The sequence below is a fragment of the Carassius carassius genome, chromosome 15 (assembly GCF_963082965.1).
Source record: "Carassius carassius chromosome 15, fCarCar2.1, whole genome shotgun sequence".
NCBI lineage: Eukaryota > Metazoa > Chordata > Actinopteri > Cypriniformes > Cyprinidae > Carassius > Carassius carassius.
The window spans coordinates 28,366,826-28,381,629 of NC_081769.1; the positions used below are offsets into that span (position 1 = coordinate 28,366,826).

The following is a 14,804-nucleotide window of genomic DNA, read 5'->3' on the forward strand; positions in this document are numbered from 1 at the left end:
ACAAATGACACCTGACAGAGCAGATTCAACATTTCTTTATGATTTTGAAAGAAGTCACCAAGGCTGTGCATTTTTTTTAAATAAAAAAAATACAGTAAAATATGTAGTATTACAAAATATTATCACAAAATTAAAAAAGTTGTTTTCTATTTTCTGTATTTTTAAATTTAATTAATTCCTGTGATGCTAAAACTAAATTTTCAGCATTAGTACTCCAGTCTTAAGCGTCACATGATCCTTCTGATATCATTCTAATACACGGATTTGCTGCTGGAGAAACATTACTTACCGTATTATTATTTCTTGTTATAATATTATCTTATTATTATTAATAACAGATAATAATAGCAATAATATAACAGAGCACAAATTCCAAGCTGGGCCCTTACCTCAGCGTGCTGTCCATCAGAGGTAAACAGGTGAGTGGCTGTCATCTCATTTTTAGTGAGAGTACCTGTCTTATCGGAGCAGATCACATTACAGCAGCCTAGAGAGAAGGAGGTTAATAAACACAACCAAGAGATTCTGATTACCATTACATCATTCATATATATTTCATAAAACAGTTTCAGTCCTGGATGGTGATTGATTGTCCTGGACACATCCCCCTAAGCATTCTTGTTTTACCATCTGCAATTAGTCAAACACGAATCTACATTCAAATATTGTTTCGTAGATAAAACTCCTCTGCAATTTTTGCTGATTTTTGCCTCGTCGTGACCACGTTAACAATATATTGTATACACAAAGGTTTTATTCCTCTGTTTGGCATAAATTTGTTTCATAATTAGTAAAGAGCCAATAAGTCAAAGACATTTGAAAATGATTCTAAAAAATGTAAAAATGTTACAGCCACCCACAAGAACATTTGGATCTGATTTAATGTGTCTACTCTGCATTAAATTAGTGCATGTTCAGTGCGACTGTGGCTGGTCATTTGACTCTGTGGGCTGACTGATTCTCATATGACTCATTATGTAATGCCACTGAGGGGAAAAAGTACCAAAGTGACTTTTGTGTTCTGCTATGAGCTGTCCAACACGAAGAAACTACACAAGAATAGATAGATTAAAAGATTTAATAAATAGATTAAAAATCATTTATGGCATTCCCTGTATTCAGTTGATCAGTGATTTGTAAACATTCATTCTTTCTGATAGGGTAATAGATAGCATGAAAATTTTACATTTTATGAATGTAAATTTAGGACTGTGTAAGACTTTTTAAGAACAAGTAAAAAAAGTTTTTTTTTTCAATAAGTCATTGTGGTCTCTTCAAAGGGAAAAAAAAATAAAAAATAGATCTCAATTACTTGTTCACTTGACATTTTTTATTTTACAAATACATTTAAATTCAAATAAATAAATTTATGCATTTAGGAGACGCTTTTATCCAAAGCGACTTACAGTGCATTCAGGCTAACATTTTTTACCTAACGTGTTCCTTGGGAATCGAACCCACAACCTTTTGCGTTGCTAATGCAATGCTCTACCACTGAGCCACAGGAACACAGATGGCCTGAATACTTGAATATCTATGCTCTCAACCACCAGAACATAGAAATAACTTTTACTGCTCTGATCAAACCAATAAAGTGATGAATATTTGTCTTGTTTTCCAGCACAAATGTCAAAAGATTCTTAAATCAAGATACATTTACTCGAGAAGCAAAAATCACATACGATAAGAAGTCTTGCTGATCTGAGTTTATGATTAAAACAATAACTAATATCTGTCATTGGGGTCAGAAAAATTAACTTTAATCAAAAGAAAAAAGTTTTTAGTTTCAAACTTGGATGAATGCACATGATTTTTGGCCACTACAGTGTATTTTGAAACTATTAGAATAAAAGAGACTAATGCACACCAATGCAGTACAACTTAATATAAATAAATTTCAAAGTTTGACTACATTGGGTCACCACATGATGTTCAGTGCAAAGTATGGGTCACGTAGAAATGTAGAACATACTCAGCGTCTCCACTATAGGCAGTTTCTTAACGATTGCCCGTTTCTTCACCATCCTCATCACTCCCAGTGCCAAAGTCACAGTCACTACAATGGGAAGGCCTTCTGGGATAGCTGCCACAGCCAGGCTGAAGAGAAGAGCAATGATGAAAAACTTTAAAAGCCAAAACCTGCACTACGTGTCAAGTCACATGCCTCACGGTAACATCTGTCTCTGTGCTGGACTCACTGTTTAAAGACATACCTGACACCTATGGTGAACATGTCTAGAATGTACTTCCCCTGAAGCCATCCGACCATCATGATCACCCCTGAAATTGGAAATACATTAGTGCCATCACATAGAACGAATACAGGATATGACAGAACAGAGATTAGGGTTTGCATTTTTAATGAGATGGCATGCATCACTAACTCATGAAAGTGCAATGAATGTTAATTGGACAATCTTAACAAGATGTCTACCGATTATCCCGAAGGAATAAAGGGAGAGCTGTTTTCCCAGCAAATCCATGCTTTTCTGTAATGGGGTTTTAGGAGCCTGTTTAAATAACAAATAGAAAAAAAATTGTGTGAAGCAAAGATGTGTTTTTTTTTTTTAATAATGTCAATCCCTCTGATTTATGCTTGATTACCTCCTCTGCTTGCATCATCTTAAAAACTTCACCAAATTCAGAGTTTTCTCCAGTGCCTATGACAATGCCCTACAATTTAAAAGCAAAATCATTAAAAATGTGTGCAAATATCATTTGCTTTTCCAAAGAAAAAAATAGAAATCTTTGAATCAGAATCTTGAATCACATTTTCTAATTATGGGAAATTTAATAAATTATTTAAATCACTAAATAAATACTATTTTAATTTAGTAACATAAATAATGCATCAATATTCAATTATTACCCACTAAATGAAAAATAAAACAACAAATGAAATATCTCAGAGCTTGGACATCAGAAAAACAAACTGTGTGATTTGATTTTAAACTGTTTATATGTCCAAAAAATTATCATAATCATTTTTTTTATATCAGTCAATATCGATAATTATCGCAATAAATGTCAAAAGTTTAAAGGCAGATTTTTGCTCCGATGTCAAAGTTGTAAAAGCCCAACAGTTAATTGTGGTTTTAACTATTCCTTATAGTCAGAACATGACAAACAATTTGTTTTTAAATTCTTTACATTTTTGCCTAAACAATGATATGATAGAAATTAAAATGTCTTGGTTCTGCAAGTTCTAATGAGTAATATTGTTTAAAATAAAGAAACCGGTTTGTCCTGCCTGTAACATTTTTATCTCTTAGAAATACACATTTGATAGTAGCTTGAGTTAGGATGTAGATGTAGGTTTATGTTCATTATCAAAAACAAAATCTTTAAAAATATTTGGTGGTACCTTGTGGTCCAATTCATCAAATTGCAGTTACAAACATGTAATGGTACCTTGGCCTTCCCACTGGGCACCAGTGAAATGTTACCTTATTTACACATGTATCTATGAAAATGCTTTCAAAATTCTGTTATGCTAAAGAAAAACAAAACAAACAAGCAAGCAGTGGGGAGTATGTACAGTTTTATGAATGATGGCAGTTTGAAGTATGAAGTCTCTAAGAAATTCTGGGGGGGTAGATTGGGGTGCAGAACTAGTGAAGTATGAGATGTAACTGTACCTTGGCCTTCCCACAGCGCACAAGCGTACCCATGAAGGCAATATTACTGCGGGACATGATATCCCCATTGGTGGCAGCCGGCTGAGGGGCAGAGGTCTTGGTGCAGGGGGAGGTCTCTCCTGTCAAACTGGACTCATCAACTGACAGATCCATTGCCTGCAGGGCAGTGAAGGGTCAGCTTCACTAACAGGCCATTAGAACAATGCAGCTATTTCAGGTACATGCATTTCTACCACTAACTGTCATTCGATTGTGCAATCTGGTACATCTTCAAGCACATATTGTTTTTGACTGCAACAATGTAATACAGTTCACATGTACATCATTTTTTTACTCAAGTCCAACTCCGGTGCCTTTTAATAACACCCAAGAATACCTTTGTTTGGACATTCAGTTACAGTGAATATTCTGGATTAAGTGTTTGTTTAGGACATTAGTAAGGTTAATGGATTTACATGATGCTTAAATAATCCAAATATGACCAAATGATCAAGATTATTGTTGTGCATATAACTGCAGTCACTATGTGCATAGAACAAGAGAAAGCAAAAAGGAGAGATGTTACTATGTGTCTATCCATTCACACCTCAAACAGGCGCAGGTCAGCTGGGACTCTCTCTCCGACTGACAGACAGACGGTGTCCCCAGGCACAAGCTCTCGTGCCAGAAGGTGCTCCAGATGTCCTTCTCGAACACTAGAGCATAGGGAGAGTTGGAAAGAGGGAAACAGAGATACTGCTTGTTGAACAGTTTGAAAAGACTGAGGTCAGATAGCTTTGTTAATGTACTTCCAATAGTCTTGGCAATAAAATAAATGCTTGCTGCAGGAAAGTTTTGCCCAATTAGGAAGAGTGACTGAAAAAAGCAGGGTAACACATGGTGGTGCATGCTGATGGTGTTCTACAGGTGTTTGGGAACAGGGCTCAAGGATGTGGCACAGCCCAGTTTTGAAGTGCAGATACGAGACTTTGTGTGTTTGAAGTGGAAATTACACCTCCCATTCTCACTCTCTCCATATGTAGTGTGAAAGGATTCCTTTTATGTATTTGGTGGGTGTGAACCTCTGTAAAATACACCTAAGACGTCAAGACCTCACACCCACTGTCCTGACATCTTTTATCATTAATATAGTAAAAGAAAGAAAAAAGAAAGAAAGAAAGGCTTCCTCATCTATTTAAGGCAAGATATGATTATAGATAATATAACTAAGAAGCTATGATGTTTAAGATTCATTTTTTTTATAAACACTGAGGATTTCAGTGGAATAAAACTGTTTTCTTAGAAGATTACAAATATCACAGTCCAATAATTTGTTTTACAGACTGTAACAGATGAGGCACATATGGTGGGATCTTCATGTGGTGGTAAAAATGTGTATGTGTCACTAATGCATGTATGTATTAACCAACATCAAAAATAAATATTTTTTTTTTCCATAAATTATTTTATTGGAACATACACTACTGCTGAAAATTTAGGGATCAGGAGAAAATTTTGTATTTTTAAGCAAATTAATACAAATTTGATGAGCATAAGAGTCTTACTTTAAAAACATTTTTTTTAAAAAGTGACCACAAAAGATTAATAGTAGTGTATGTTTTTTTACAAAGTAGAATTGAGTTTGTGCAATTTATTTGCTAAGCCAGATTCTAATAGCCATTTGTTTTAGAAATCATAGAAATCTATTAAAGCTTTCAGAGCTGTAGAAGGAAAACTGCTTTCGAGTTTTGTAAATAATGCTCACCAATGGCATTCTGGAGGCACAAGTTTCCCCAGCTCCTCCAGGGATTTTTCTGAGCGGTATTCCTGAAATGAATCAGAACAGAGCCCAAAAACCTTCAAGTTCCCTAAAATATTTGGACATTAGCTTTGATTCTAAGGTCTATCACTTTAAATTACTGATGTCGCATCAGATAACGTCACATGAAGTAATTTCCTCAGTGTATGTTGGATTTACCTGTACAAAGGCAACTGTAACAACAATAATAATGGCCTGCAAAAAGAATGATACAAAAGTGTTAATGGACCAATTCAGTACTTCAAGGAAGTCAAATATCTGACAAGGGGAGTGAGCAGGAACTTACCACGGTGATACTGACGGCATCATCAAACTGACGCATCAACACACTAATGACAGCAGATGCAAGCAGCAAAAGGATGAGCGGGTCTTTAAACTGGAGACCAAAAGAGAGAGGATAATTCAGAGACTGCATAGGGATGCAATACTTCTCAGAAGTGTTCTTCTCAATGTGATGTTTGTGTTTATCTGCCTCAGGTCTTGAGGTAGAAAAATCAATGTTAGCTACACATGACGGCAACAATTACTGACCTCTGTGTCATGTAGTCTGCTTTTTCAGATACTGCAGACACACACGTGTCTTTACAGAAACCAAAGCCCAAACAGATTTACAATATTGGTCTTCTATGCTTTAGGACTAAGTAGCTGTTAATACTAAACTAATAAAATTTCATACACAAAATGGGCAGCTAATTTTTGCTATACAGACAAAAATATTTCAGCTTACTAGCAAAAATGACATTTTCTATTTGTTGCAGTAAATCAGTTAGCTTTTAAAAAAACATTTCTATGAATCTGTCCCAACAATGATTTAACAATGTGTGTTGCCACACACAAAAAAAGAAACAATTAAGGCCTGTTCAAACCAAGAACGATAACTATAAAGGATAACGATATTAGCGTCTACACCAGTGTGGAACGTCTGTTTATTCTCAGGGCATGCTCATCTGCAGCTTTAAATTCTAAATTTGTTTTTTTAAGCAAATAAATACAAATTTGATGAGCATAAGAGACTTTCTTTAAAAACATTTTTTGTTAAACTTCCTGTCCACAAAATTTGAATAGCAGTATATGTATTTTTCCCAAAGGTAGGTTTGAGATTGTGTAATTTATTTGTTATGCTAGATCCAATTTTAATAGCCATATTATATATATATGTATGTATATGTATATAAAAGTTGACCCTCTAACACTAGCACTCTCTATTTGATTTATTTTCTATATACTTTTTCTTTTAAATAACCTTGACCTGCTAATACCAGCTCTATTCTATTCTCTATTTTTTTTCTATCCTATCTAAATTTTATTTATAAAAAAAAAAAAAAAACTTGCTACATGTACTCTGTTACCCTATCCGGGCCTTGTCACAGCACTTACATATTGTTGCTCCTTTGTTTGTTTGATTGCTTCTATTGTCCTCAGTTGTAAGTTGTTTTGGATAAAAGCATCTGTTAAATGATTAAATGTAATGTAAATGTATGTATATTGTAACATGTATATAAAGCATGTATATTATATAAATAAATATGTATACCAGTGTGGAACTTCTATTAAGTTAGATTTGTACACCATTTATTGAGCAACTACATATCACATTTTGAAAATCTGTATATCATCATGAGGCTGAAAAATATTAGTATTAAAAATATTAAGCTTCATCACCAAGCCCTGTGAGAGGCATGTATCATGCAAAAAACATCAATGAGCTTCACAGTCGACTCAAACTCAAAAAAATTCTAAATATTCAGTTCAACACTAAATGGAACGCTTTTGGTGGAGTGACACTGTTTAGACAGGAAATTGTGTCACGCATGTAATTTGGCTTATTTCAAAGTCCCCAAGGTTACCTGCTACGAATGGCAACAGAAATTGCTAATGACACACTGGTTAAGCGGTAGAAAGTGAAGATTAAAAGATGGGAGTGTGGGTTACTTTCTTTGATTGGCCACATACAGAGAATGCAGAGCTTTAATCAATAGCAGGATCTGTCACCCGTGGATCGCTGCGTTTGCATACCCAGCAATTAACAGCAACGCACAAGATGAGCTCATCATTTCCTTTGAGTGAGCAATACAGCAGCTTTTTGAAAACCAAACCACGAATGCTGAGCATGTTACACAGCATAGGAAGGCAAAAAAAACAGTGTTTGACTTTGCTGTCTGCTAAAAGTGCTTTGACTTTCTCTCACGTCTACTGTGACACATCCGGATTTATGGCATGGCTTTGTGCTTAGGGCTGGTTGCACTGTGATAAAAATACCTTTGAGAATTTGAATAAATCTGGAGGAAAAAAGAAAAATGTAAGGAAGATTATTTTAAAGCGGCGCTGGTTGTCGTGCCTGACCAAAAAAAAAAAAAAAAACATCTCATGTTCTGGTTTGTAAAGCATGGGGCGTTAAACGGGGAGAAAGCGAGACAGAATGGAGGAGAACCAAACAGAAAAGAGAGATAGAGGGAGGTCAGAACATCCCAAAGCAAAAAGAGAATATGAAGTGACAGATTAAAGAAATAACAGCTTGTTGCTTTTAAAGCGACTCTGAAATGCAGTGATAGCTCAGACAGCCTTGTTCACAAACTTGAACACATTTTACCCAAACAAGTCTTTTCCAAACAACTGCCAACTGAGCGGTGGCTGCATGAGAAAATTGATGTAATCACAGGTGTTAAATAAGACGTGAAGAAGCCTTTTAATTATTGAGAAAAAAGATTAGCAGTAATGAGAAGAAAAGAACAGTCCTTTCTTACACAGAGAAATTATCTGCATTAACTACCCTGAGAGTTGTGACGTGACATGTTTGTGCTACAGATTTACTTTGTTATGACTTACAGCTAGAAATCTTTTACACAAGCTTTGCAGTTTTAGAGAAATGGCAATGCATCTCACTCAGGGAACCCACAAAGAATGAAGGCGACAAAGTGTGTCACCTCTAAAGAGGGCCCAGGTGAATGTGGGAAAAAATATATATCCTTCCAGTTATATTACTATATTTAGCCAATCAGCACAAACCTCCTGACCAAGGTGGACTGAAAATTTTCACAGAGGACAGTGACCTGTTATGGCTATATTGGAAGACAGAACTGGATGAACTGGATAATTTTACAGCTTTAAGACATATTCACAAAATAGTTATTTTTGGCGGAAGACTTTAAATAGAAACAATGCAACCTTAAGATTACGGACCCCTTCAAAACATGTGAAAAAAAACATTTTATGTTTGACACATTTGTAGGAAACTCACAAGAACATCTAGCATTTTTTTAATAATCACAATCTTCATTTGAGAAATCTGAGATATTGATTCTGAATCTGATTCTGACAACAAAAGAAGTCCAAATTTACCTGTGCATGCAGCCTCAACATAATGAGACAAAATGGCAAAGTAATGGCAAAAAAACACAACATAATGATATCTTTGTATTGAGGTTCCCTCAGAACTTACACGTAAAAACATACATGACGACCAGTGAATTCTGATTCACAACCAATGAATCTTATGAACCAGTTATTATCAGTAAATCAAAAACATACAGAACAAAGAATGAATCACACAAATTTTAATTATTTTCATCTCATTGATTCAAATTTTTTTTCATAATTTTATTACTGACTTGCAACTTGAATAATTATTAAGCAATGCTTACACCATGTCTACACCAGATGCAACAAAGCAACCCTTGCAAATCATTTGAACTGTCTGTCAGTAAGTCATAAAATAGGGATGTTCATTTAGGATATTTTTCCTAACCGACAACTCGTTAACCGATTATTAACCGTTAACTGACAAGTTTATTTTAAATTAGAATTGAATTAAATTAGAAAGGGTAAGTGTCTGGACCTGTTAAAAATACTAACATTTGTTTCCCTTAATTTTACATGTGCAAAAAGCAACAAACAACAGAACATGAGGATTCACATGGTCTTCATAGGCAAGGCAAGTTTATTTATATAGCACATTTCGTACACAATGGTAATTCAAAGTGCTTTACATAAAAGAAAGTAAAATAGTAATGAAGAAAATTAATAACAAGAATAAAACAAGGAATTTTAAAACTTTTAAAATTATTAAAACTGTACTTATTTAAAATGAATTTAAAACAGTAAGAAAATAATTTTACATAATATTAAATAAAAAAACAGTGAAAATATATATTGCAATCAGTTCGGACATTGCACAGTGCTCATTCAATAAATGCACAGCTAAACAGATGAGTTTTAAGTCTAGATTTAAATGTGACCAGTGTTTTAGCACATCTGATCTCTTCTGGAAGCTGATTCCAACTGCGGGCGGCATAGTAACTAAAGGAGGACTCTCCTTGTTTTGTGTGAACCCTTGGTATTTCTAACTGACTCGATCCTAGTGATCTGAGTGGTCTGTTAGGTTTATATTCAGTGAGCATATCTGCAATATATTTCGGTCCTAGGTCATTTAGTGACTTATATACAAGTAAAAGTACTTTAAAATCAATCCTAAATGTAACTGGAAGCCAGTGTAAGGACCTGAGGACTGGTGTGATATGCTCATATTTTCTGGTTCTAGTCAGAATCCTGGCAGCAGCGTTCTGGATGAGCTGCAGCTGTCTAATGGTCTATTTGGGAAGGCCGGTTGAGGAGCCCATTACAATAGTCCACCCTGCTGGTGATGAAGGCATGAACAAGTTTCTCCAAGTCTTGGCTGGAAACAAAAGATCTAATTCTTGCAATGTTTTATAAATGATAGTATGCCGATTTAGTTATTGCTTGGACATTACTATTGAAACTAAGGTCTGTCTCCAGAATCACACCAAGATTCCTGACTTTATTCTTAGTTGTTTGACCCCTAGAGTTAAGGTATGCATTCACCTTGAACACATCATCTTTGTTTCCAAATGCAATGACTTCAGTTTTTTCCTTGTTTAACTGAAGAACGTTCTGGCACATCCAACTATTAATTTCATCAATGCATTGGCAGAGGGAGTCAATTGGGCTGTAGTCATTTGGAGATAGGGCTAGGTAAATCTGGGTATCATCAGCATAGCTGTGATAGGCAATTTGGTTCTTTCTCATTATTTGACTTAGGGGAAGCATATACTGGCTAAACAAGAGCGGTGCAAGAATTGACCCTTGTGGGACTCCGCATGTCATGGACGTCCACTTAGACTTATGCTCTCCTAGACTCACATAATAACCTCTCCCTTCTAAGTATGACCTGAACCATTTGAGTACCATCCCAGAAAGCCCGACCCAGTTTTCCAGTCTCTCTAGTAGTATGTTATGATCGACAGTGTCAAACGCAGCACTGAGATCTAGCAATACCAGCACCGATATTTTGCCAGAGTCACAATTTAAGCGAATATCATTTATTATCTTAATGAGTGCTGTCTCTGTGCTGTGATGCGGTCGAAAACCAGATTGAAAATTGTCCAGGTATCCATTTGAGTGTAAGTATTTGTTCAGCTGATTAAAAACTACCTTTTCTATAATTTTACCTATAAAAGGAAGATTAGATATTGGTCTAAAATTGCTCAAAATGGTGTTATCAAGATTGCTCTTTTTCAGGAGGGGCTTAACAACTGCATTTTTTAAGGAGTTAGGAAATGTCCCAGAAAGAAGTGAGGCGTTCACCACTTCTAAAAGATCTGCTTCTAAGCAGTTAAACACATTTTTGAAAAAAGATGTGGGAAGTGTGTCAAGATAGCAGGTTGACGATTTTAGGTGCTGCACTATGTCTTCCAGAATTTTGCTATCAATTGCTTCAAAAAATCGACATAGTATCTTTTTTATATTGTGGCCTAATCTGTCTGACCTCTGCATTACTTGAGGATGTGCTTATCGCCTTCCTGATATTGATGATCTTCTCAGAAACGAAGGATGCAAACTCATTGCATTTGCTGTCTGAGAGCATTTCACTGGGAATCTGACTTGGGGGGTTTGTCAGTCTCTCAACAGTGGCAAAAAGAGTACGAGTGTTATTTAAGTTACTGTTTATAAGGTTTGAGAAGAAATTCTGTCTAGCTGTGGCTAGTTTCACATTAAAAGCATGAAGGCTGTCTTTGTAGATGCTATAGTGAATTTCAAGTTTTGTCTTCCGCCACATCCGCTCTGCTTTTCTGCATTGTCTTTTCATAGTCTGAACTGCTGTTTATCTTCTCCAAACTGATTTCTGTCTGTTTGTTTTCTTTCTGATTATTATTGGAGCAATATCATCAATAACATTCTTAAATTTTGAGTTGAATGAATCAAGGAGAGTATCAACAGAGTCTGCAGAAATGATTGGTGTTAAAGATATAGCCTCCATAAATAGTACACTTGTGTTCTCGTTAATACATCTCCTTCTGACAGAGACCGATCTAGATTCAGTTGTAGCAGACAACAAAATTTCAAAGAAAATACAGAAATGATCAGATAGTGCTATGTCCTTAATAACAATGGATGAAATTTTTAGACCCCTACTGATGATTAAGTCTAGAGTGTGTCCACCTTTGTGTGTGGGTCCATGCACATGCTGAGTCAAGTCAAAAGTGTTTAGAACACTATATCACATCACGCACTTGCAGCGCTTCTGCGAGCGAAGAAAAACAAATAGGCATGTACGAGAAATATATTTTTACTTGAAATATATTTTTACGCGAAAGGAAATGCACAAAGATTTGTTGGGGTCGGGGGGTCAAGTAATTGCACCGGAGCCGCACTCGTGCACAAAGATAAGCTTTGCAACTTTGATGATGCAGCCTGTTCATTATCATTATAAAATACAGTCAGTCAAACATATGGAAAAAAAAAACACTGCTCAGTTTAAATATGTAATAAAATCTGTGCTGTTAAGTGTCATCACTGTACCACCATGATGTTAAGCAAAACATTTCGTTTTACGTGGATGTTGGAATGTGTGTGAAGTAGGCTATTATAAATAATAATTTGGCATTCAAGTACATTGCAAATATACATGAGAGACCCAACATTGGTTTCAGTTTCGTTTTAGCCTAAATTAATTAGTTTTGGCTTGTCGTTTATATTGCTATAACTTCTTATAGGCTATTTTTTTATTCTTGTTCTTTTTTAAATAGGCTAATGTTAACTGAAAGGATTTGTTGTGGAGTGAGGGGAACTAAAATAGCAAAGCTATGTTTACAGTTTATTATAATGTTTGTAAACATTTTGTGTTGGCATTAGGCCTATTTCTGAATGAAGTAATAAAATGCGACTTATTAACAGGCTACGTGACGTGTTTTTTCTCTCTCTAAAAAAACACAATCTTTTATACGCATAGTGTAGCCTATTTTAACAATGCAGCAAACCTTTTTAAATATTTTGATAAATTGCTGAAAAGAATAAATTACTTTTTAAACCATTTAAATTATTGTATAATCAGCCAAAATTCTTGTATAAATAACTTGTTAAAATGAACATCCCTATCATAAACAGAACGAGGCAGCAGTTTACTGTCAGGGAATTGTTGTGTCATGTCATACCGTCCCTCATCCAGTGTAGACAGCATCACTGATTATAATGAGTTCTATAGTGTGCGGTGTATACACAGTGTAAGAGTTGATAAATTATTTAATTTGACCATATTTGTAATTTAATTTAAAGGGCCGTGTATCATTGTGGTAGTTTTTTGCAGTGGTACCAAAAATGTTAACATTTCATTTAAATTCCTATTGCCTGAAATTCTGAAATTACCAAGTTAAGAATCAAAGTTTTTTTTTTTTTTCCTTTTGTTAATGTTTTGGCTAACCAACCTACCTGACAGATATATTTTTTCCAGAGTGGTTCATCTTCACTAATGTCAAACTCGTTCCATCCGTGGTAGGTGCGACGTCTTGTAACCTCCTCCTGGGTGAGACCAAACTGCAGGTCAGCCTAACAAAGGGAGAGACGAAGAGAACGGTCAGAAAAAAAAAAACTCAGCTTTCCCAAAATAACACTCATCTGATGTGTAACCATGACAACTGACATTAACCAGTAACAAATAAGAATGCTGGAGCCATGGAAACAACTAATAAAGCCAGTGTCCTGGAACTTGAGCTTTGGTATGTCTACTGTTAGATAACGGTCCCCAACAATGCATTTCTGCTCCCTGCGTGAAGAAAGACCTTGAGACCAGAGCACTGTATCGTGAACTGGAGAGAGCTTTAATGACTTGATGACTGTAACTACAGACCTGCTGTCTGAGCAATATTAGGAATCGTGCTGAATACAACACAATTTGACCGCTTTGTATCACTTTACAACAAACTGGGAAGCCAAAAGGTCTCCTTTGCTTTCCATCTTCAGTTTACACTAAAAAAACATGGCAGCTTCTGTGGGTGCACAAATGAAAGATACATTGTTTTATTTTCTATTAATATACTACTACCAATGTTGTATTATTCATGGTTAAAGTGCTTCCAGGAGAATGTGGCTGAATGTTGATTACAGTGGATGAATAAAGGTCTTCTGGGAGCAGATGGTCATGTCAGTGTGGTGATGGACATGGCACTACAAGCTCTATCATCCACGCTGAGACTGCAAGAGCATCCCAGCACTCTCTAATCTTCCTGGTGTGATTCATCAAGGGACACTGCACGATATCCGCAGGGATGGGCTTTGAATTCCTCTGAGTCAAAGTATACAGTCTGTGCATTTGGTGCATGAGGAAATTGTTGTTTCGATAGGCTGTGGCTAGACACACAATGTGCTTTAAATAAGCAGAACATGATCCAGGATCAACATCCTGTTTTGCTCTGGAAACAATCAAAGTCCTATGCCTTGCCCTGTCACTAAATCAGGTGCCAATAATGCTTGATGAGACTGCTGATAAAGGGACAACAAAGGATGTCGACATTTAAAGTCAACACTCAATATTGTTCCAAGAAGTCCTTCCTTGAAGTTCCTAGAAGTTGCATTGCTCAGTTGTGGCATTCTGCAGCCAAATATTTATTTAGTATTAGTATAATGAATACTTCACACTGGTATCATATTATTTTGCAATAATGGCAGAATATCTCTTATGTCAAAATTGACTTTAATTTGAAAGTTCTAGAAAGATTTGCTGATGCATTTTACCAAGTTGTACTAATTCAACTATAAATGTAAGTAAAGACTGTCTTAGTTTAATGTGATCCCTTTTACATAGCTCATATAAATCATTGTGAAAAATGTCATGTAAACCAAAGAGGTCTTTTTGGCTTGCATTATAAAATTAATTGTAGATTTAATGATGTTGTGATATTAAATAAAGTAAAATAAAAGGTTCTTAAAATGTTCTTTCATCCCTACAAATCCCTCCCCAAAAGACAAACTGAACTTTTTTTTAGTCTCCTACTGGTTAAAACTGTGATCAATAATGATGAACATACTTCAATACATTTTTTATAAAAAGTCATGGCTCAACTTTTAAACTTGAGGTA

At 35.4% G+C, this 14,804-nt stretch overlaps 1 protein-coding gene across 2 annotated transcripts in view; it reads right to left on the reverse strand.

Annotated features, from left to right (window-relative positions):
* Positions 1 to 14,804, reverse strand: part of LOC132158765 (calcium-transporting ATPase type 2C member 1-like) — a 45,765-nt gene that overhangs the window by 12,778 nt on the left and 18,183 nt on the right. For both annotated transcript variants that reach the window (XM_059568315.1, XM_059568314.1), the window contains exons 3-13: positions 13,159 to 13,275; positions 5,723 to 5,812; positions 5,596 to 5,631; positions 5,383 to 5,444; positions 4,225 to 4,333; positions 3,639 to 3,794; positions 2,605 to 2,673; positions 2,435 to 2,510; positions 2,214 to 2,280; positions 1,973 to 2,097; positions 390 to 487 (exon numbers count right to left, since the gene is read on the reverse strand). In XM_059568315.1, the coding sequence (XP_059424298.1) occupies positions 390 to 487; positions 1,973 to 2,097; positions 2,214 to 2,280; positions 2,435 to 2,510; positions 2,605 to 2,673; positions 3,639 to 3,794; positions 4,225 to 4,333; positions 5,383 to 5,444; positions 5,596 to 5,631; positions 5,723 to 5,812; positions 13,159 to 13,275 (1,005 nt within the window). The remainder of the gene's footprint in view (positions 1 to 389; positions 488 to 1,972; positions 2,098 to 2,213; positions 2,281 to 2,434; positions 2,511 to 2,604; positions 2,674 to 3,638; positions 3,795 to 4,224; positions 4,334 to 5,382; positions 5,445 to 5,595; positions 5,632 to 5,722; positions 5,813 to 13,158; positions 13,276 to 14,804) is intronic.